At 36.4% G+C, this 23,339-nt stretch overlaps 1 protein-coding gene and 1 non-coding gene across 12 annotated transcripts in view; one reads left to right on the top strand and one right to left on the bottom strand.

Moving 5' to 3' along the window:
- Positions 1-23,339, top strand: part of FAM13B (family with sequence similarity 13 member B) — a 95,449-nt gene that overhangs the window by 52,802 nt on the left and 19,308 nt on the right. For 8 of the 11 annotated variants that reach the window (XM_070793640.1, XM_070793638.1, XM_070793639.1 and 5 more), the window contains 5 exons: positions 9,790-9,831; positions 10,575-10,730; positions 12,492-12,624; positions 20,414-20,478; positions 22,978-23,026. In XM_070793640.1, the coding sequence (XP_070649741.1) occupies positions 9,790-9,831; positions 10,575-10,730; positions 12,492-12,624; positions 20,414-20,478; positions 22,978-23,026 (445 nt within the window). The remainder of the gene's footprint in view (positions 1-9,789; positions 9,832-10,574; positions 10,731-12,491; positions 12,625-20,413; positions 20,479-22,977; positions 23,027-23,339) is intronic. The other 3 variants (XM_070793648.1, XM_070793649.1, XM_070793641.1) reach the window with 2 other exon arrangements.
- TRNAG-UCC (transfer RNA glycine (anticodon UCC)) lies at positions 10,188-10,260 on the bottom strand. The gene has a single exon. It is a non-coding gene; the product is annotated as a tRNA-Gly (tRNA).

Below are 23,339 nucleotides of genomic sequence, written 5' to 3'. Positions count from 1 at the left end.
CTCCAATAAAATAACATTGTCACTTCAGGAGAGTCTGATATAAGAGGCCCATGGATTACATCCCTGTTTAAGGGGTAGTTAGAAAGCTTCCATATTCTAGTTTAATCTTTTATTAGTGTATGTGTATAATTATAAATAATTATAATTATAATTATAAAAGCATTTATTAAATATAAGCATTTTGATACATGGTTGCACACATACTTTATGTACTTTCTCATGTTATGTTTCCAAATTTTATGAACATTAGTAGTTTAAAAATGATACATTGACTCTGTGTAGCCTAGTCCATTTTATATATTTGCTGATATTTCTTAAAAATAATTATGCAAATATAGTAAAATTTTAAAAAGTTTTTTATTGACATATAGTTGATTTATAATATGGTGTTTCAAGTGTACAGCAAAATGATTCAGTTATATGTATATATATTTTTGTCCAGATTTTTTCCTGGTTATTACAAGACATTGAATATAGTTCTCTGTGCTATACAGTAAATCCTTGTCTGTTCTATATGTAGGGTTGTGTATCTGTTAATCCCATACTCCTAATTTATCTGTCCGTTCTCCCCTTTCCCCTTTCATAACCATAAGTTTGTTTTCTGTCTGTGAGTCTGTTTTTATTTTATATATATATTCTTTTGTATTATTTTTTATATTCCACATATAAGCGATATCATAATAGTATTTGTCTTTGTCTATATGACTTATTTCACTTAGCCTGATGCCCTCCTAATCTATCCATGTGCTGCAAATGGCAAAATTCTTTTCTTTTTTTATGGCTAACTAGGATTCTATGTGTGTATGTATGTATACATGTACCACATCTTCTTTATCCATTCATCTGTTCATGAACCTTTAGGTTTCTTCCATATCTTGACAATTGTAGATAATGCTGTTATGAATATTGGGGTTCTTGTATCTTTTGAAATCAGGGGTTTTTTGTTTTGGATATGTACCCAGGAGTGGAATTGCTGGGTCATATGGTAGTTCTGACTTTTAGTTTTTTTGGCATCCTCCATACTGTTTTCCATAGTGGCTGCACAAATTTACATTCCCACCAGCAGCGAGCTGTTGTTGTTTAATCACGTAGTTGTGTCCAACTCTTCTGCATTCTCATAGACTGTATCCTGCCAGGCTCCTCTGTCTGTGGGATTTCCCAAGCAGGAATACACGAGTGGGTTGCCATTTCCTTCTTCAGGGGATCTTCCCAACACAGGGATCGAACCCACATCTCCTGCATTGACAGGCAGATTCTTTACCACTGAGCCTCCAGGGAAGCCCTAATAGTATACTTGGGTTCCCTTTTCTCCTCATCCTCACCAATATTTGTTCATTTGTATTCTTTTTTTGTAAATTAATGTATTTTTTATTGAAGGATAATTAATTTGTATTCTTTTTGATGATAGCCATACTGACAGGTATGAGGTTTCTCTTTGTGGTTTTGATTTGCATTTTGATCAGTGACATTTTACTGAGTGATTGTTTATCTTTTATTTGATTCTTTGTGAAGTGTCTGTTGTGCACATATCCACTAGTATTCCATTGATAACCTAACCTAATAAAAAAGAGGAAGAAAATCTTTCTGGGAGGATGAATAGATAGCTAACAGTGGCAAATTTGGAAAAATACAGGAATGTAAGCCCTATGAAAAATTAAAACATGGCACAAGGCTTTAGTAACAGATTGATGGAGTAAGCAGTTGAGAATTAGAACTTTTGGAGAATTTGTTGTAATATAAAGAAGGAGCTCACCAGAAATCACAAATTAAATGGCAACAAGAATGATGTTAGATTTATAAATTTTCTTCACATCAACATATATCAACATGTCAGTTGATATATGTTGGTATTAAAAGGTATTAAAAGTAAAACGAGTGTTTCTAGATAGGTCAAAAATTTACTAAACTTAGAGACTGCTCATCTTACTGAGAAAAATATACCAGATTTAACTTTATGAAACAGCAACTCATAATCAATGAAAAATCAACACATCATTGTAGTGGAATGTCAGAAAAGTATCTGATATCCTAGTTGACATTTAAACACTCTTTGGGGAAAGCTTGATTTGCCATATTTGGTTTTTTTTTTTTTTCCCTGTAAGTCACTAACTTTCAGCTCATCTGAAACTGCTAGGAAGAAACTGATGGCTACACTGTTCTTTGTGCACATATATGTGATTCCCACCCCCCACCCCAGCTTTTCCTGATTTCAGAAATGAAAATGATGAAATGATTTCATTTAAATATAAAAAAAAATTAGTTACTTTACTTGAGGGTATCAGCATGAAAGCATTTTGCTAAAAATAATTCATTCATGAATAATAGATTCAAGGGATTAGATCTGATAGACAGAGTGCCTAAAGAATAATGGATGAAGGTTCGTGACACTGTACAGGAGGCAGAGACCAAAACCATCCCCAAGAAAAAGAAATGCAAAAAGGCAAAAGGTTGTCTGAGGAGGCCTTACAATTAGCTGAGAAAACAAAAGTGAAAGGGAAAGGAGAAAAGGGAACATATACCCATCTGAATGCAGAGTTCCAAAGAATAGCAAGGAGAGAGAAGAAAGTCTTCCTATAAGTGATCAACGCAAAGAAATAGAGGAAAACAATAGAATGGGAAAGACTAGAGATCTCTTCAAGAAAATTAGAGATACCAAGGGAACATTTCATGCAAAGATGGGCACAATAAAGGACAGAAACGGTATGGACCTAAAAGAAGTGGAAGAGATTAAGAAGAGGTGGCAAGAATACACAACTATACAAAAAAGATCTTCATGACCCAAATAACATTGATGGTGTGATCACTCACCTAGAGCCAGACATCCTGGAATGTGAAGTCAAGTGGGTCTTAGGAAGCATCACTATGAACAAAGCTAGTGAAGGTGAAGGAATTCCAGTTGAGCTATTTCAGATCCTAAAAGATGATGCTGTGAAAGTGCTACACTCAATATGCCAGCAAATTTGGAACTCTCATCAGTGGCCGTAGGACTGGAAAAGGTCAGTTTTCATTCCAATCCCAAAGAAAAGCAATGCCAAAGAATGTTCAGACTATGACACAGTTGCACTCATCTCACATGCTAGTAAAGTAATGCTCAAAATTCTCCAAGCCAGGCTTCAACAATACATGAACCGAGAGCTTCGAGATGTTCCAGCTGGATTTAAATAAGGCAGAGGAACCAGAGATCAAATTGCCAACATCCAGTGGATCGTTGAAAAAGTAACAGAGTTCCAGAAAAGCATTTACTTCTGCTTTATTGACTACGTGAAAGCCTTTGACTGTGTGGATCACAGCAAACTGGAAAATTGTGAAAGAGATGGGAATACCAGTCCACCTTACCTGCCTTCCGAGAAATCTGTATGCAGGTCAAGAAGCAACAGAGAACTGGACATGGACCAACGGACTGGTTCAAAATTGGAAAAGGAGTACGTCAAGGCTGTACAATGTCACTGTTCATATTTAACTTATATGCAAAGTACATCATGTGAAATGCCCGGCTGGATGAAGCATAATCTGGAATCAAGATTGCCAGGAGAATTAAGAATAACCTCAGATATGCAGGTAACACCGCCCTTATGGCAGAAAGTGAAGAGGAACTACAGAGCCTCCTGATGAAAGTGAAAGAGAGTGAAAAAGCTGGCTTAAAACTCAACATTAAAAAAACGAAGATCATGGCATCTAGTCCCATCACTTCATGGCAAATAAGATGGGAAAACAGTGGAAACAGTGAGAGACTTTAATTTTTTGGGCTCCAAAATCACTGCAGATGGTGACTGCAGCCATGAAATTAAAAGACACTTGCTCCTTGGAAGAAGAGCTATGACAAATCTAGGCAGCATATTAAAAAGCAGAGACATTATTTTGCCAACAAAGGTCTATCTAGTCAAAGCTGTGGTTTTTCTAGTAATCATGTACTAGAAATGTGATGATGTGAGAGTTGGACCATAAAGAAGGCTGAGCACTGAAGAATTGATGCCTTTGAACTCTGATGTTGGAGAAGACTCTTGAGAGTCCCTTGGACTTCAGGGATATCCAACCAATCAGTGCTAAAGGGGAACAATCCTGAATATTCATTGGAAGGACTGATGCTGAAGCTCCCGTACTTTGGCCACCTGATGCGAAGTCTCATTAGAAAAGACCCTGATGCTGGGCAGGATTGAAGGCAGGAGGAGAAGGGGACGACAGAGGATGAGATGGTTGGATGGTATCACTCACTCGATGGACATGAGTTTGAACAGGGTCTGGGAGATGGCAAAGAACAGGAAAGCCTGGTGTGCTGCAGTCCATGGGGTCACAATGAGTCGGACATGGCTGATCAACTGAACTGAACTGAATTCACTCATGAAAAATAGCATAATATTGGCAGTTAAAAAAAACTTTTTTTTTAAACTAGAGAGGTTATGTGTGCCAAACCAGGTTGGTTAGTGTTGTCTGATAAAGCAGTTGTGCAATTTGCTATTAATGTGTTTAAGGGAGACCTGAAGATTATTGGATGAATGGTAAATGGTGTTCATTTCGTTTCCTACAGACAATCCTGATAATATTAACCTCTGATAGACCTTCTTTCTTCCTCATGTTGGTTAGAGTTTGTGTTGGCACATTTTACAGAGTATTTTCATAGAACTGATTTAAATTTACTTTTAAAAATGATTCTTTTCATTAAGGAATCACATGCATACAGAAAAGTTCACAAATCATAAGGTCATTGAATTACCAGAATGAACTCAACTTGTATAATCATAGCATGGGTTCTTGCTTCTGTCCCTTCTCAAGTGCTACCAATCTCTCTTCTCCCACAGTAGCCACTATCTAACTTTGATTATTGTACATTAGTTTTTTTCCTCTTACTGACTTTTTTCCTTAGAAAATTGACTTTACTGAGACATATTTTTCATACAGTAAAATGTATTCATTTTATAAGTGCTGATAGTTGCTCAGTCATGTCCGACTCTTTGCGATCCTATGAACTGTAGCCCACCAGACTCTTCTGTCCGTGGAATTCTCCAGGTAAGAATACTGGATTGGGTAGCCGTTCCCTTCACCAGAGGATCTTGGATCTTCTCGACCCACGGATCAAGCCCAGATCTTTTGCTTTGTAGGCAGATTCTTTACCATATGTGCCATGGATGTATCTATTAACAACCATAGCATTCAAGATAGAGACTGTTTCTGTCTCTTCCCTTACTTCTTTATAATTGTACTCCCCCTGCTCCCTGCAATTTCTGGCCCCAGGCAATTACTGATCTGCATTCTATCACTACATAGATGAATTTTGCCTGTTTTAGAATTTCATATAAATAGAATCTCACAGAGTAGGTACTCTTGTGTCTGGCTCTTTTTGCTTTGTATAATGTTTTTTGAGATTCATGTTAATGCATGTGTCAGTTATTCAAGACTGAATTCAAGACTAGAATTAAAAAAAATTCTAAGTATATTCCATTGTAGGGATATTCCACACTTTGTTTATGCATTTACCTATAGGTTGTTTATGCAATCAACCTATAATAGGATTGATGACTATTTTTGGCTCTTTTGAATAAAGCTGCTATGCTTTATTCATATATGTAGATATGAATAAATATATATATATGTATATGTATATTTACATATACATATATTTATTTATATGTAGAAGTCTTTGTGTGGACTTAAACTTTCATTTCTTTTGAGTAAATACCCAAAAGTACAATTGCTGTGTCACATAGTAGGGGTTTTTTTTTTTTTTTTTTTTTTAATTAATTAATTTTAATTGGAGGCTAATTACTTTACAATATTGTAGTGGTTTTTGCCGAACATTGACATGAATCAGCCAGCCACAGGCACACATGTGTTCCCATCCAGAACACCCCTCCCACCTCCCTCCCCATCCCATCCCCCAGGGTCATCCCAGTGCACCAGCCCTGAGCACCCTGTCTCATGCATTGAATCTGGACCAGTGATCCACCTCACAATATGATAATATACACATTTCAATGCTACCCTCTCAAATGATCCCACCCTGGCCTTCTCCCACAGAGTGCAAAAGACTGTTCTTTACATCTGTGTCTCTTTTGCTGTCTTGCATATAGGGTCATTGTTACCATCTTTTTAAATTCCATATATATGCATTTGTATACTGTATTAGTGTTTTTCTTTCTGACTTACTTTGCTGTATATAATAGGCTCCAGTTTCATCCATCCCATTAGAACTGATTCAAATGCATTCTTTTTAATGGCTGAGTAATCCATTGTGTATATGTACCACAGCTTTAGTATCCATTTGTCTGCCGATGGACATCTGGGTTGCTTCCGTGTCCTGGCTATTGTAAGCAGTGCTGCACTGAACATTGGGGTACATGTGTCTCTTTCAGTTCTGGTTTCCTTGGTGTGTATGCCTAGCAGTGGGATTGCTGGGTCATATGGCCGTTCTATTTCCAGTTTTTTAAGGAATCTTCACACTGATCTCCATAGTGGCTGTACTAGTTTGCATTCCCACCAACAGTGTAAGAGGGTTCCTTTTTCTCCACACCCTCTCCAACATTTATTGTTTGTAGACTTTTTGATAGCAGCCATTCTGACTGGCATGAGATGGAACCTCGTTGTGGTTTTGATTTGCATTTCTCTGATAAAGAGTGATGTTGAGCGTCTTTTCATGTGTTTGTTGGCCATCTGTATGTCTTCTTTGGAGAAATGTCTGTTTAGTTCTTTGCCCCATTTTTTGATTGGGTCGTTTATTTTTCTGGAATTGAGCTGCAGGAGCTGCTTGTATATTTTTGAGATTAATTCTTTGTCAGTTGCTTTGTTTGCTATTATTTCTCCCATTCTGAAGGCTGTCTTTTCACCTTGCTTGTAGTTTCCTTTGTTGTGCAGAAGCTTTTAATTTTAATTAGGTCCCATTTGTTTATTTTTGCTTTTATTTCCATTACTCTGGGAGGTGGGTCATAGAAGATCCTGCTGTGATTTATGTCAGAGAGTGTTTTGCTTATGTTTTCCTCTAGGAGTTTTATAGTTTCTGGTCTTAGGTTTAGATCTTTAATCCATTTTGAGTTTATTTTTGTGTATGGTGTTAGAAAGTGTTCCAGTTTCATTCTTTTACAAGTGGTTGACCATTTTTCCCAGCACCACTTGTTAAAGAGATTCTCTTTTCTCCATTGTATATTCTTGCCTCTTTTGTCAAAGATAAGGTGTCCATAGGTGTTTGGGTTTATCTCTGGGCTTTGTATTTTGTTCCATTGATCTATATTTCTGTCTTTGTGCCAGTACCATACTGTCTTGATGACTGTAGCTTTGTAGTATAGTCTGAAGTCAGGCAGGTTGATTCCTCCAGTTCCATTCTTCTTTCTCAAGATTGCTTTGGCTATTTGATGTCTTTTTGTATTTCCATACAAATTGTGAAATTATTTGTTCTAGTTCTGTGAAAAATACCATTGGTAGCTTGACAGGGATTGCATTGAATCTATAGATTGCTTTGGGTAGTATACTCATTTTCACTATATTGATTCTTCTGATCCATGAACATGGTATATTTCTCCATCTATTTGTGTCCTTTTTGATTTCTTTCATCAGTGTTTTATAGTTTTCTATATATAGGTCTTTTGTTTAGGTAGGTTTATTCCTAAGTATTTTATTCTTTTCATTGCAATGGTGAATGGAATTGTTTCCTTAGTTTCTGTTTCTGTTTTCTCATTGTTAGTGCATAGGAATGCAAGGGATTTCTGTGTGTTAATTTTATGTCCTGCAACTTTACTATATTCATTGACTAGCTCTAGTAATTTTCTGGTGGAGTCTTAGGATTTTCTATGTAGAGGATCTTGTCATCTGTAAACAGTGAGTTTTATACTTCTTCTTCTTTTCCAATCTGGATTCCTTTTATTTCTTTTTCTTCTATGATTTCTGTGGCTAAAACTTCCAGAACTATGTTGAATAGTAGCCGTGACAGTGGGCACCCTTGTCTTGTTCTTGACTTTAGGGGAAATGCTTTCAGTTTTTCGCCTTTGAGGATAGTGTTTTCTGTGGGTTTATCATATATGGCTTTTATTATGTTGAGATATATTCCTTCTGTTCCTGCTTTCTGGAGGTTTTTTATCATAAATGGATGTTGAATTTTGTCAAAGGCTTTCTCTGCATCTATTGAGGTAATGATACAGTTTTTATCTTTCAATTTGTTAATGTGGTGCATCACGTTGATCAGTTTGCGGATATTAAAGAATTCTTGCATCCCTGGCGTAAAGCCCACTTGGTCATGATGTATGATCTTTTTAATATGTTGTTGGATTCTGTTTGCTAGAATTTTGTTAAGGATTTTTTGCATCTATGTTCATCAGTGATATTGGCTTGTAGTTTTCTTTTTTTGTGGCATCTTTGTCTGGTGTTGGTATTAGGGTGAAGGTGGCCTCATAGAATGAGTTTGGAAGTTTACCTTCCTCTGCAATTTTCTGGAAGAGTTTGAGTAGGATAGATGTTAGCTCTTCTTTAAATTTTTGGTAGAATTCAGCTGTGAAGCTGTCTGGTCCTGGGCTTTTGTTTGCTGGAAGATTCCTGATTACAGTTTCAATTTCTGTGCTTGTGATGGGTCTGTTAAGATTTTCTATGTATTCCTGGTTCAGTTTTGGAAAGTTATACTTTTCTAAGAATTTGTCCATTTCGTCCAGGTTGTCCATTTTATTGGCATATAGTTGCTGATAGTAATCTCTTATGATCCTTTGTATTTCTGTGTTGTCTGTTGTGATTTCTCCATTTTCATTTCTAATATTGTTGATTTGATTCTTCTCCCTTTTTTTCTTGATGTGTCTGGCTAATGTTTTGTTTATTTTATTTATCAACCAGCTTTTAGCTTTGTTGATTTTTGCTATGGTCTCCTTTGTTTCTTTTTCATTTATTCCTGCCCTAATTTTTATGATTTCTTTCCTTCTACTAACTGTGGGGTTCTTCATTTCTTCCCTTTCTAGTTGCTTTAGGTGTAGAGTTAGGTTATTTATTTGACTTTTGTCTTGTATCTTGAGGTATGCCTGTATTGCTATGAACCTTCCCCTTAGCACTGCTTTTACTGAGTCCATAGGTTTTGGGTTATTGTGTACATAGTAGGTTTTATAAGAAGGCTGCCCAACTGGCTTCCAGGGTGGTTGAAACATTTTACATTCCCATCAGCATTATGTGAATGTTCTATTTGCTTCACATCCTTACCTACACTTTAATTTTCAGTATTTTAGTAGTATATATATATCTCATTGTGGGTTTTAAGTTGTATGTTTGATAGCTGTGGTAAAAATGAGTCTATTATCTAGGTTTTTATAGGTATCAGTAGATACTGTGGTATAAAATTTGCTAAGGAAAATGTTACCAGCACAGTGAATGATGTGGCCTGAATTTTTGTTTCTAATTTGCCTTTTCATTTTGTAGCTTGAGAATATCCTCTGAGTAGTAGTGTGTACTATTACTTTTGGCACGGAGCACAGGCCAGCATTGAGGCCTCCATACTGTCCTAGGTGAATACTTTTGTTTGGCCCAGAAGTCAGTTTTTTTTTTCCTTCAGGCTTAGAATAGGTCAGTGTTTTTCCAGGTTAAGCACCAGGTGAAGTAGTTGCATGCCCCTCCCCTCCACCCCCACCCCCCCCCAACACAAATGAACCAACACACACAGACAATACGTATTTTAAGGGTCTTCTGTGAGAGTTTCTTTGGAGAATTAGAAAAGTAAAACTTAGTGCACACTCTCCTGGGTGTATCAAGGTAGTGTAAATGTGGAGTTTTTACCACATTTTGTAGTCATTTAGTATTGAAAATTTTACAGCTAATTTTTTTCTTTGATTACAGTGCCCATACATCACCCATCAGCATGTTACCAGCCTCTGCAGAGTAAGTAGTATACTTATAGAAGACAGCTTAAAAAGCTTTTAAAAATATTAATAAGCTGTAGAAATTAAAAGCATGTATTTATTGTAAATACTTACTTTAGAGGAAAGATTGTACATAAGGTAGTGAAACTGGTTAGTATTTTATGTACTTTAGTCAGAACAAATGAAGAAGGAATGCATTGCACTGATACACAAAGATGAACTTTTTTTCAGATGATTTTTTTTTAATCTTCTGAAATGACTGAACAATGCCAATAGAGCTTTTTTTTCTAGTAAAGGTTCCATGCCCCACCCACTCCCCCCACAAATGGCTGCTTTATTAATACTGGCTATGGTGCATGGCATGTGGCATCTTAGTTCTCCAACCAGGGATTGAACCTGTGCCCCCTGCAGTGGAAATGCAGAGTCCTAACCACTGGACCACTGGGGAATTCCCTGAGAAGTCTTTTTAAATGGCTTTGTTATGTTGTAGGGAGGAATGAATTACTGGGACAAGTGATCATTCCTGCGTCAGTAGTAGTATTGACATGATTGATTTGTGTAATGTCTGGGCAAATTTCATTTTAAAATTTAAGCAATTATCATGTATTCCTTTTCTGTATTTCTTTTTCCACTCTAGCCTATTCATTTGAATACCATTGTATATTTTTTTAAACTGGTTGTACATTTTAAAGTTTGTGTTTATGTGACCAAATAACCTAGTTAGGGTGACTGCTTCTCACTAAAATGTGTTCTGTTTTATAGCATTTTAGAAAGAACAATTAGAGCAGCTGTGGAACAGCACCTTTTTGATCTGCAGAGCAGCATAGATCATGATCTTAAGAACTTACAGCAGCAAAGTCTCGTGTGTAATAATGAAGCAGGAAGTGTTAATTGTGATGGGGAAGGATCTAATAACCAGTAAGAAACTTTTAAAACATTTGACTATTTTTTATTGAATTATAAAATTGTTTCACCTTTTAAAAAACAGTTTTTTCTTTAATGATAGTGTCTGATCTTACTTGACCATTTCTGAAAGTCAGTGTGAAAAGTGACTTTGTATATACTTGCTTATAAATTGTATATACTTCTTCACATTAAAAATCTCATAAGTCTTCTGTTAAGATAGTAGACATTGAGTCCAGCAAAGTCTGTGAACACCAGATGAAGTAGCGGGCTTATATAATTACCTTTAGGATCTATGTTATGTGAAAAATAACTTTAAAAAGAGTAGACCTATATTCTGTTTTCCAGATGGTCACACCATGGCATGTAGTTTTCCAGATAGATAGGTACTGGGACAGCAGATTGACATCACTCCTAGTGCACATGGTCATTGAATGAATTGGTGAATGGAATCATCCTTTGCTATTTAACTTGTTTTCCTGTCTCCAGGCTTTGCCTTCCCTACCCTCTGTTGTTTTAGGTTAGCTGTTAATAATTGGATTTGTGCAAGTTAAAAGTACCCCATGTACTGTGTGGTGTGTGATGTTACTCCACTCTTCATCTGACTTGTTATCTTTAGGAGACGAAAGCTTCATATCCTTTCCTGTTACCTCAGCCCTAGAGGTGCTTTCTTCTGAGTCTACAGATGATTTTTATAGTTTGCATTGGTCAGTTTTTGTTTTGGGGACAAATCTATAGAGCAGCATAGATCATGATCTTAAGAAAGACGTACCCAAATTTGGAGAATTCATAGGAAGGCCAAAAAAAAAAAAAATAGATGACTAGGTAGAATTTTGTTTTTGTGTTAAGAATTAGATTTTTAAAGGCCAAATATGTCAAATACACCAGACTAGCTATCACATGTGGAATGAAACTGAGAAATTAATAGCTATAAATACCAATGCTGGGACTATGTTTATGGAATACCGGATTGTACAACTGCAGGTGTGCCATATAATCTGCATGGATGGCATCACCGCCAGCCTGTGCAGTGATGTGATGGCCCCGATTTGTGTGCTTTGAAGGCATTATTTGAACTATACAGGTGGATCTGTAGGAAGTATTTGAGTTGAATATGAAGGAAAGAAGCAGTATCCAAATGGTAGAAAGAGAAAAATGTTTCAAAGGATATAATATAAGCAGATTTCTTGGAGTTTGCCCTTTTGGCTTAGCTAGAGATCCTGAAAACCTATGTCTATGCTCAGATATTATTATAGAAATAACTCATATTCTCATGGTAGAATTCTCATATTGTCTGGTTGGGGTATCATCTTTATAAACAACCTGCAGTGTTTTACATATTCTAAATTATGTAAGATGAAAAAATCTGCAGTAGGAAGCTATTCCTGTTGTACTTGAAAAGGTGTTAAACACTGTTGCCCAGTGCTAGACTTGGGTTTTAATCTGCAAACAGGTCGTTACTATGATTTAGCATGTGCATTTGTAAGGGAGATCACTGTTTTGACACATAAATTATTTTTAAAGCCATTCATTTGCTGTGAAAATATTCAAAGTGGATAATAAATTAAGGTCCTTACAACATCCCATGGAGGGACAGAAATAAACTTTGAATCCTTTATAATCTAACTTGACATGCTAAATAAACTGGATCTTTATGAAAAAGATATGTTTTCTACTATGAGAAAAAGTTTCAGATTGTTACTTTTATTTATTTATTTTAAAGGCATTACATATTCAACATGTGGCTTGATCTGACTTTTTAATCTTCATTACTAGGGTTGATATTGCTGATGGTATTATTAATGCCAGTGAACATAACAGAGACTGTTCAGAACCTGTGGCTAGCACTAATTTAGACAATGAAGTTATGCAGCAAGATTTTGTATTTGAGGATGAAGAAAATAACCAGGTAAGAAATGTAGAGACTTAAAAATCTCTGTGTTAAGTGTACTAGATCAACAGTCCCCCACCTTCTTGGCACTAGGGACTAGTTTCATGGAAGACAGTTTTTCCATGGATTTGGTGGGGGGTGCTGGTTCCGGTGGTAATGAGAGCAGTGGCAGATGAAGTATTGCTCGCTTGCCTGCCTGCCTCTCACCTCTGCTGTGGGCTGATCCTCACAGGCCAGGATCCTAACAGACCGCAGCCCAGGTGGTGGGAACCCATGTATGTACTAGATTACAATTCTGATTGCTTTATGTGTTCCTTTGGTACCAGAAGCCTTAGTTCACTTTCTTTGCTGATACATGTGTTTGTCTTGATTCCAAGTCCCAAGAACATACATTGTTTCAGTGGAGATCAGGAACCATCATTGAATAGAGAAGTAGATGCAGAATACCTTATTTTTAAATACTTTTCTGGAAGGAAACAAATTACAGTGTCAGCTGAGGTGATTGTTGGTTTTATGGTTGAATTTTGTTCTTTTTAAAAGCCATGTATGTCCCAGATATTTTCTGAAGAACATGGACTCTTTTCATAATTATGGAAAGCCCATGAACATCATTTAAGAAGTAAATTATTTTCACTGTCAACATTTTTTAGTAATAACATTTAAAAAATAATTTCAGTGAGTGTACAAAGCATTTTTCTAAGACGTGTTTCAAAGTTTTGTTAACACTTTTTAAAATAAGATACTTAATGGATGAAGAAATTTTCTTCAGCATGTTTTCATTCTAAATCATATGCTAACATACATATTGTAACGAATCAAAGATTTGTGTTTAGGCTTTCCCTCTTAATAGCAGTATAACTTTGACTAGTTACCTAACTTTTCTGAATTTTTGTTTTTTGTTTTTCTTTATATAAGTGGGAGGTAATACCCACTCTAGAGGTTTGTTATAAAGATACAAAGAAGTAAAAGTACAAACCTATTTTATGAACTGGAAAACATTTCACAGAATTTAAGCTGCTCCTGGACTTAGTTTTATTGGACTCGTATGTAACTAATATTCTTACTTTCTTTCACTGGCATATTAATCTTTTTTCATCTGTTCATGGTTATTGATTCTGTTCTTGTCTCTTTGCTCCACTGATACACTTTCTTCACTTAGCTTTCAGGATATCTCACTCCTCTGTTGTTTTTTTCCCTCCTTGACTGGCTGTTGTATCCCTTTGCTGATTGCTTTTTGTGTTCTGAAATTTAATATGGCCCAGGGCCCAGTTTTCTCAAGTCACTAATTTTCATTACTCCAGTGGTAATCTCATTTAGTCTAATGGTTTTAAATACCATCTCTCAGCTAAAGGCTCCCAAGTTTATACTCTAGTCCAGATCTCTCTCTTAACTTTAGATTCCTATACCTAGAAGCTCTGCTCAGCGTTGAATATCTTTGTTGTTGTTCAGTCGCTAAGTCGTGTCCAACTCTTTGCAACCCTATGGACTGCAGCACACCAGGCTTCCCTGTCCTTCACTGTCTCCCTGAGTTTGCTCAAACTCACATCCATTGAGTCAGTGATGCCATTCAATCATCTCATCCTCTGTTGCCCTCTTCTCTTCTTGCTCTCAATCTTTTCCCAGCATCAGGGTCTTTTCAAATGAGTTGGCTCTTCATATCAGGTGGCCGAAGTATTAGAGCTTCACCTTCAGCATCAGTCCTTCCAATGAATATTCAGGGTTGATTTCCTTTAGGATTGACTGGTTTGATCTCCTTGAAGTCCACAGAACTCTCAAGAGTCCTTTCCAACACCACAATTCAAAAGTATCAATTCTTCAGCGCTCAGCCTTCTTTATTGTCCACCTCTCACATCTATATATGACTACTGGAAAAATCATTGCTTTGACTATATGGATCTTTATTGGCAAAGTGGTATCTCTGCTTTTTAATACGCTGTCTAGGTTTGTCATACCTTTCCTTCAAAGGAGCAAGTGTCTTTTAATTTTGTGGCTGCAGTCACCATCTACAGTGATTTTGAAGCTGAAGAAAATGAAATGTCACCATTTCTACTTTTCCTCCATCTATTTGCCATGAAGCAATGGGACCGAATGCCGTGATCTTCTCTTTTTCAATGTTGAGTTTTAAGCCAGCTTTTTCACTCTCCTCTCACTTTCATCAAGAGACCACATTCTGCCATTAGAGTGGTATCTCTATATCTGAGGTTGTTGATATTTCTCCTGGCAATCTTGAATATCTTAACATCTTAATTAAACATCTTAATATCTTAAAACATCTTTTTTTTTTTTAAAAAAAACTCATTTATTTGTTTATTTTGGCTGTACTGGGTCTTTGTTGCTGTGCAGGCTTTTCTCTAGTTACCAAGTGGGGACTGCTCTCCAGTTGTGGTGTGTAGGCTTCTGCTTGCGGTGGCTTCTCTTGCTGCAGAGCATGGATTCTAGGGTGCACAGGCTCCAGTAGTTTCCATGTGTGGGCTCAGTAGTTGTGGCTCTCAGGCTCTAGAGCTTGGGCTCATGGGCTCAGTTGCCCTGAAGCATGTGGCCTCTTCCTGGAGCAGGGATTTTATCTGGACCACCAGGGACCACTAGACCACCAGGGAATCCCTGATAAACATCTTATAAACATTTTATAATAAGCATCTTAACATGCTTAAACAAGCTGCATGGCAAGGTTTAAAAAAAAAATTCTATACCTTTATTATAAGCTAAATGCTTGCATAAATTTTATTATAAACTAAATGCTTGCATAAATTTGGCTGTTTCTCTTTCCTTCATCAACTGTGAATGATCCTTGCCAGTGTTTGGGATTTTGGCCATGCTAATAGGTATCTAGTGTTATCTCGTTGATACAGTTTACAATTCCCTCATGACATAGGGTTCAGCATCTTTTCTGAAAATATGCTTATTTTGCCATCTGAATATCTTGGCTGAGTTCAGGTCTCTTGTTCATTTTTTGATTGAGTTGTTTACTGAGTTTTAAAAGTTCTTTACTATTTTGAGTAAGTCTCTTATCAGATATAAAATATCAGGTCTTAGGAAATCTTAAGGATTTTTATATTGATATGATGAGATTGATCTCTTAAGTTTTTAGTTATAACAAGTTCTATAGTAATTTGTACTGTTTGAGGGTGGAAAGTGTCGGTAAATCAGTAGCCTGATTTGAGTTCATATCAAAATATCTGATGTTATCAGTAAATTTCTCATATCGTGCCGTGCCAAGATGCTTCAGTCATGTCCGACTCTTTGCGACCCTGTGGACTGTAGCCTACCAGGCTCCTCTGTCCGTGGGATTTTCCAGGCAGGAATACTGGAGTGGGTCTCTGTGCAGAGGATGTTCCTGACCCAGGGATTGAACCCACATCTGTGGCTCCCACAGTATAGGCGAATTCTTTACTGGTGAGCCACTGGGGAAGCCCAAATTTCTCATAAAAGCAGTTCATTTCCGGATTAGCAGACCTTCATGGCTGGCACCTTGCCAAATTTGCAATTATTTATATCTTCTGAACCCTATTTATATCTTCTGAACCCTGAGAAATTGCTGGAATTTAAGTACCTCCTTTCAGAAGTGAAGGCCAGAAGTATTTGGGAAGCTCTAGCAGACAACCAAGAGGAAGAAATAGCTATCAGTTTGACTTGAATTGTTATGAGACTCCACTTTCTTTTTTTAAACAGAAATACTCAATACCTCTGACAGGCAACAACCATTCAATAATGTGTTGTTTTTTAAATCAGTCTCTCTTTTTAAAACAGTCTCTCTTTTAAAATTAAAAAAATTGAGGTATAGTTGACATATTACGGTAGTTTCAAGTGCATAACATTGAGTACCTGTATATATTGTGAAATGATCACAAGTCTAGTTATTAGTATCTATTACCACACAGTTAAATTTTTTTTCTTGTGATGAGTCTTTTAAGATCTACTCTCAGTAGCTTTCAGATATGCAATATAGTATTATTAACTATAGTTATGATGATGTATGTTATAGTTCTATATCTTACTTATTTTTTATCTAGAAAGTTTGTACCTTTTGATTACCTTCACCCATTTTCCCCACTACCAACCCTCACCTCTGGCAACCACCAGATATGTTTTCTATATAGATGTTTGACTTTATCTTAAAATTCCATATAAAAGTGAGATCATATGGTATTTGTCTTTGTCTAACTTATTTCACTTAGTCATAATGCCTTCAAGGTCCATCCATGTTATTGCAAGTGGGGATGCTGGGTTTTTTTTTTTAATGGCAGAATAATATTGCATTGTGTGTGTGTTACATGTATACACACCCACACAGAAAATTATTCAGCTGTTTATCTATTGAGGGACACTTAGGTTGTTTCTGTATCTTGACTATTGTAAATAATCCTGCAGTAAACATGGAGGTGCACCTGTCTTTTTGAGGCAGCATTTTTCTTTGCTTCACATAAACATCCGGAAATGGAATTGCTAGTAAGCATGGTAGTTCTATTTTTGATTCTTTGAGGAGCCTCCATACCATTTTCCTTAGTGGCTGTACCAATTTACATTTCCATCTCCAAAACACGAGGTTTCCTTTTTATCCACATCCTCACTGGCACTTACTTTGTGTTGTCTTTTTGGTGATAGCCATTCTAATGGGTGTGAGGTAGTATCTCACTGTGGGTTTGATTTGCATTTTCCTGATAGTGATGTTGAGCACCTTTTCATGTACTTGTTGGCCATCTGTACTTCGTTTTTGGGAAAATGTCTATTTAGATGTTCTGCCCATTTTTTAATTGTATTATTTATTTTTTGCTATTGAGTTTTATGAGTTCTGTTTATATTTTGGAGATTAACTCCTTATCCAGATACATGATTTTGCAAGTATTTTCTCCCATTCTGTAGGTAATTTTTTCATTTTGTTGATGATTCATCTGCTGTGGAGACCTCATCAGTTTTGCCCACATTAATTCAGTGAAAGAAATTGGGCTAGATTGAAGAATATTTAATGTATTTTTATAAAACCTTTAAAAATTGTGGATCATTGTGCTATATATATGAAACTTATATAATATTGTATATAAACTATACCTCGATTAAAACATTTTTTTTAAGTCTTCATAACCTAACTGATGGGGCTTCCCAGGTGGCGCAGTGGTAAAGAATCTGCCTGTCAATGCAGGAGACATAAGAGACACAGGTTTGCTCTCTGAGTCGGGAAGATCCCCTAGAGTAGGAAGTGGCAACCCACTCCAGTACTCTTGCCAGGGAAATTCTATGGGCAGAAGAGCCTGGCGGGTTACAGTCCATGGGGTTGCAAAAAATTGGACATGACTGAGCACATACCTTTCACATTTAATCTAACTGACAGAAAAATATAATGAGTTGGCACTCATTTAAATGGAAAGTTGTTGTTAATTAAAAAGTTTTTTTCTGCTTAACACACAGCAGATTTTTGCTCCAATGTGTTTTTATATCTGTTGAACTATAAAATCAAGTTGGAGACTACAGTTTTAAGTTTTTCTGGGTAATCCAAATTTTTAGATTCTAAAGTTCTGTAGCTTTATTTCTGCCATCTGGTGGTTGAAAATGCTTTAGTAAGTTTTCTTATAAGCAGATGAAATGTGTAGAATAAAGCAGGGATAGTTAGCTTATCTAAAAGAAGTAGCTGCCGTACTTGAGCAAAACTAGGTCAGCGGAGATGGAAGGATGAGCGACTAAGCCATGTGGAAGTATCGTTGTGGATGGCTAAGGAATGGATGGAGACCAAGGAAATTACTGGTCTTTAATTAGCTCCTGTCAGGAAGTCCTGACAGCCCCTAATACCTTGGCAATATGATTGTGCTGTAGCTGCTGCTCCCACTGTTGCTGCCATTGCCACCACCTTTTTTCACCAAAGGGCTCTAGCTTTCCTGAATTGAGACCAGCGTGCCTTAGATGTCCTTTATGAGGACTCTGATGTTTGTGGAGAAGGGAGGGAAGACAGCACAGGCTGCTTTGTCATCTGATATTTTAGAAAAAAGAGCTTTTTTCTTCTTGTGTATAAAGGATTAAATATTTTATTTGGAATGAATTCTGAGAAAGTAAAATTTTTCTAAGTGATGAAGTATATTTTAGTTTCTAAGGAAAGTATTGCATATTTCCTGTATGTTAAATGAAGACTGGCTGTATTCTAACATGACTAATAACTTTTATTTTTCTTTGTCCTGAGATATTGTGTAGAGCACAGTTCTGCACTCGACTCTGAATTTCATCTGTCTTTTCCACTGCTGGGCTGTCAGCTTTTGCTGTTGTCACTACATTTTTTTATATTATCCCTAATTGAGATCTTGTTTAATACTTTTCACTATTTAAGAATTATGTTGCCTAAATCTGGGTGGAGGATATGTGGATATTAGTTATATCAGTGATCATATTTTATTTCAGTTATTTCATAGTAAAAAGAATTATAGGTTAAGTTAGGGTTGGTCATGTAATAGTATGCTTTATAATAGAGCTTTACAGTTTTTCTTATAAGCTCTTTCTTTTGATTCTCTGACAACAACCATAAGATAGGCACATAAGTGATTGTTACTGTCTTATTTTCCATCAGAAGGAAAGAACTGGGACTTGAATTTGGTGGAGTAAAGCAAAAAGGCTCGTTTTAAATATTGAATCTGTATAATGGTTTTTCACGGTTCCCGAAACCCTCATATTTAAGAATGTAAAGCTATATTCCAGAGCATGGAGGTTGTTGAAGTCTGATTTTTAGATCAGTGGTTCTATACACTTTGGGTCCCAAGGACCTCTTTATACTCTAGAACTCTAAATTATTCAGGGTCCCAAAAAACTTTTGTGTACCTAGGTATGTCTATTAGTATTTAGTATATTAGAAATTAAAACTGAGCAATTAAAATATTTATTAATTCACTTAACATAATAAACTCACTCAAGGTGACATAAATAAGATTGCTTTTTTTTCTTAATAAAAAGCAGCTATTTTTAAAAGAAGTTATTTTGAGGCATGGCATTGTTATACATACTTAGCGATCTTGCTACTGTCTGACTTAGAAGTCAGCTGGATTCCCATATGTGCTTCTGCATTCTCTCTGTTGCTATAGATTCTTTTGTTTCAAGTGCATGAGGCTAGTTAGCTTCACAGAGATACATTCAAAAAGAGAGTATTTTAATAACTTTTTACAGACTGTCTTTCACATTAAACAAAACTGCACAAGTAGTAGTTTCTTAATCTAGGAAGATCAAATCTTGATTTCTGAGGTGATCATCAAAAACACTAAAAGGTTTACATAGTTTGAAGTATGCACAGGACATTTGTATTAGACTTGATAGGTATTTATTTTAGAGAGGAGTAGGCATGGAATGGTATCTCAGAGCCCATTGGAAAATTAGGGAGCATTCTCATGTGCTTTTGAGTTTCAGAGTTGTTATTTCAAATATATGTCATAAAGGGATCTGGTGAACTGTGTGACTCCTCTGCTACCTGTTAGGAAGTTAACCAACTTGTATGTTCATTGCTGACGAGAAAGAGTAGTAACTGACCATCATTTTTAGAGGAGAAAATTCTAAGGAAGGAAAAAGAATGTGATAGTAGTAGCAGTAGCTCTTGCCCAGTAGGGTAGTAAGAAAAACAGGGTCCTCATTTTATACACATGCACCCCCATACACACAACTCAAATTTTGAGGAAGGTCAATTACTCTCTAAAAAAGGACATTAACACCTGCAGACTATTTTAAGTAGTAGTTAAAAGAGGGGCATTTGACTAATTTATAATCTAATATCCTAATTTGGATTGGAAACTTCTCAACTTTAAGGGGATGGGAACTCCTTAATAAGTGGTGTTCTTTTTGTCAGTGTGTAGGTATATTGTTAGAGCCATGCAGTGACCATGGTGATGGTGAAGATGACTGTCTTGAGAGGTAAGCATTTTTTCTTGTTGTTGCTAATTAACTATTCATTTTGAAAATTGGAGTTCTTTACAGATTCTGGGGTGAATTTTTTAGATGAAGCTTTCTGTTACAACATATATTTTAGGTGAGCAAACAAAACCAAACATCTTATTTTGATGATAAGTATAAAGCATATTAGAGCTTCCCAGACGGCTCAGTGGTAAAGAATCCACCTGCCAAAGCAGGATACTCAGTTTGGACCCCTGGGTTGGGAAGATCCCTGGAGAAGGAAATGGCAACCCACTCCAGTATTCTTGCCTGGGAAATCCCGTGGACAGAGGAGCCTGGTGGGTTACAGTCCATGGCGTCACAGAGAGTCAGATATGACTGAGCTACTGAGCAGCAGCAGCAGCATAAGGCATACTAAATGTCCATAAATATTCAGAGTAGATACAGGTTAAGACAGGTGTTATAAATTGGAAAACATTCAGAAATTAGAACACTGCCTTCTTGGAAACACTTCAAACTTTTCACTTGATTTGTAGAACAGTTTGGGAGTTTATTGATACTCTGAATACATGCTTCAGTGAGTTAATTCAGAAGTCTTGGAACTGTCTACAGCTAACTGAAAGATTGTAACATATTTGCCTGGACAAACATATAGGGATTTTTTACTCCTATTCCAGTTCCTCTGTGTGTCCTAGTACAGTCCGACGCAGTTAGTGCTTGTTTATGTCCTTGGCTTGCAGTAATGGAAGGGGGCATTCCCTAGGCAATAAGTCTTTTACGAAAATGGCAACCCACTCCAGTACTCTTGCCTGGAGAATCCCATGGACGGAGGAGCCTGGTGGGCTACAGTCCACAGGGTTGCAAAGAGTCGGACACAACTGAGCGAATCCTTAGTCACCATAGATACTTGATAGAGTCCCTTTGAACAGAAGCTTTCTAGAATGTTTTAAAGTTTTGGATATCATTACTCTTTTTATGATTTGTTAAGACATTGCTAAAAAATGTGGATAATTTTCTTAAGAATGACGGTTTGATCTTCTGAAAACATCAGTAATGAAGTTGCAGATTAGACTGTTAATACCGAGAAATCCCATACAACGTTACTGATTTGGTGGTAGCCTGTTGGCAAGGGTAAACTTGCATTAATGTTGTTATCTCTCTTAATTGTGAGTAGAAAACCTGTTCTCTTAGGGCAAGTAAATTCTTTGGAGCCGTATCTCTGAAGCATCCCCCTACACTGAAGGTCCACAGATTGCCTGCTTACAGCAGCTCCTTGTGCTTCCTTTCAGGAGGCAGGAATGATTCTCTTCCAGCCCAGGGAATATTGGAGCTATGGGCTGAAGATAAAAGATTAACAGCATTAACAGGCATCCCCAAAATGATGACATCTGGATTTGATAGAACAATAAGGATCCAACTAGTGAGGACTCAAGCTTTATCGAGAAAGCTCTTTCCTCTTCAACTTACGTGTAGATTAGCAAGCTGCTTTTTAGACCAAAAGATTTTCTTGGTTAGGTAGATTACATTTTGCTTGTTTAACCCTCATGTTTCTAAAATTTAGATGATTAGGTCTTTTAATCTGTTAGGCTAGAATTTAACTCATTCCCTCATTTGTTCCCACTCTAAGCAAAAGAGAGCCTTTGCTTGCCAGGGAATTTAGTTTGTTTTTCATGTTTAGCAGACAAGGTAATTATATATATATGAGGAGCTGACTTGCCACATTTAGATCAAGACCTGTCTTCTGAGTGCACACTTTTATGGCAGGGGAGGAGCAGCACCTATGAGTATCACTGTAGATTGCATTATCACAGTGTCTTTGGGGAGGAGAACATTCCTACAGTCAGCATATTGATAACTTACTGTGATACTAGATATTCTGTTGAGGTCAAGTAGGTAGAGATGATTTGTGACAGCTTGCTTTAACACTTGTTCTACATAGGGATTAGTTTTTATAGGGAAATAAATGAATTGAAATTTTATAAAATTTCCTTTTTATGTTGTTACCATTATGTTTTGAAGAAGGAGAGGTTTAGAAGTAGTAACTTTGTTTTGATTGTAATAGAATACCATCAGATTTAAAATTTAGGACATAGCTATACTTTAAAAAAAAATCTTTAAATGGAAAAAGATGTCCCAGAATATGGAAAAATGAAGTAAATTGGTTAAAACTATTACTTATTTTATAGAATCTTTTCCATTATATATTCATTTCTTTTGTTTTTTATTTATTGTGAATTATATTTTTCCTTTTAAAGTGTTTTTCATTTTGGGGAGTAGATGTGTAAGGGAGTGGTGAATGTACTTAATTTTTCTGAACATGAACTGATTCTCTGGATATTTTCAGTAGTGTGTGTTTTTCAGATATAGGGCTCCAAAGAATGGGCATATGTGCAGGTGTCGTTTTCTTTTCTCACACTGTAAATGCTAACTGTATGAGGAAGAGAGGAATCTAGATAAGAAATATGCAGTGATAGTAACCAATTTATTCTTAAAAGACTAATAACTTTACTTGATTTTTAGGAAAGAATATTTGTCATTTGACAGTGATAAATTGTCACACTTGATTCTGGTAAGAATTACTTTTCTTTATGGTTCTTTGAAGTTTGACTGGGTTTAACCTACCAGTTATGGTATCTGGCCTTTGACTCTTGTGTTTAACAGGTTTAAAGGAGATTTAAATGCAAATACTCTTACCAGTTGTTTTACAATCAAGCAGCAACTTGATTTGCCACTTTTGGTTTGTTTTTGCTTTTGTTTTCTAATTTGCCACTTTTGATTGCAAGAACAATTTCCTCAGTTTGGGATCCAAACTTTGTCTTGAATGGTGGGACTGGGACAGTTGCCTATGTAGGCACAGTAAACTCATGAGGACCACGCAAGAA

The sequence above is a fragment of the Bos indicus genome, chromosome 7, assembly GCF_029378745.1.
Source record: "Bos indicus isolate NIAB-ARS_2022 breed Sahiwal x Tharparkar chromosome 7, NIAB-ARS_B.indTharparkar_mat_pri_1.0, whole genome shotgun sequence".
In the NCBI taxonomy this organism is placed as follows: Eukaryota; Metazoa; Chordata; class Mammalia; order Artiodactyla; family Bovidae; genus Bos; species Bos indicus.
This window is presented reverse-complemented; position numbering and strand designations above follow the sequence as displayed.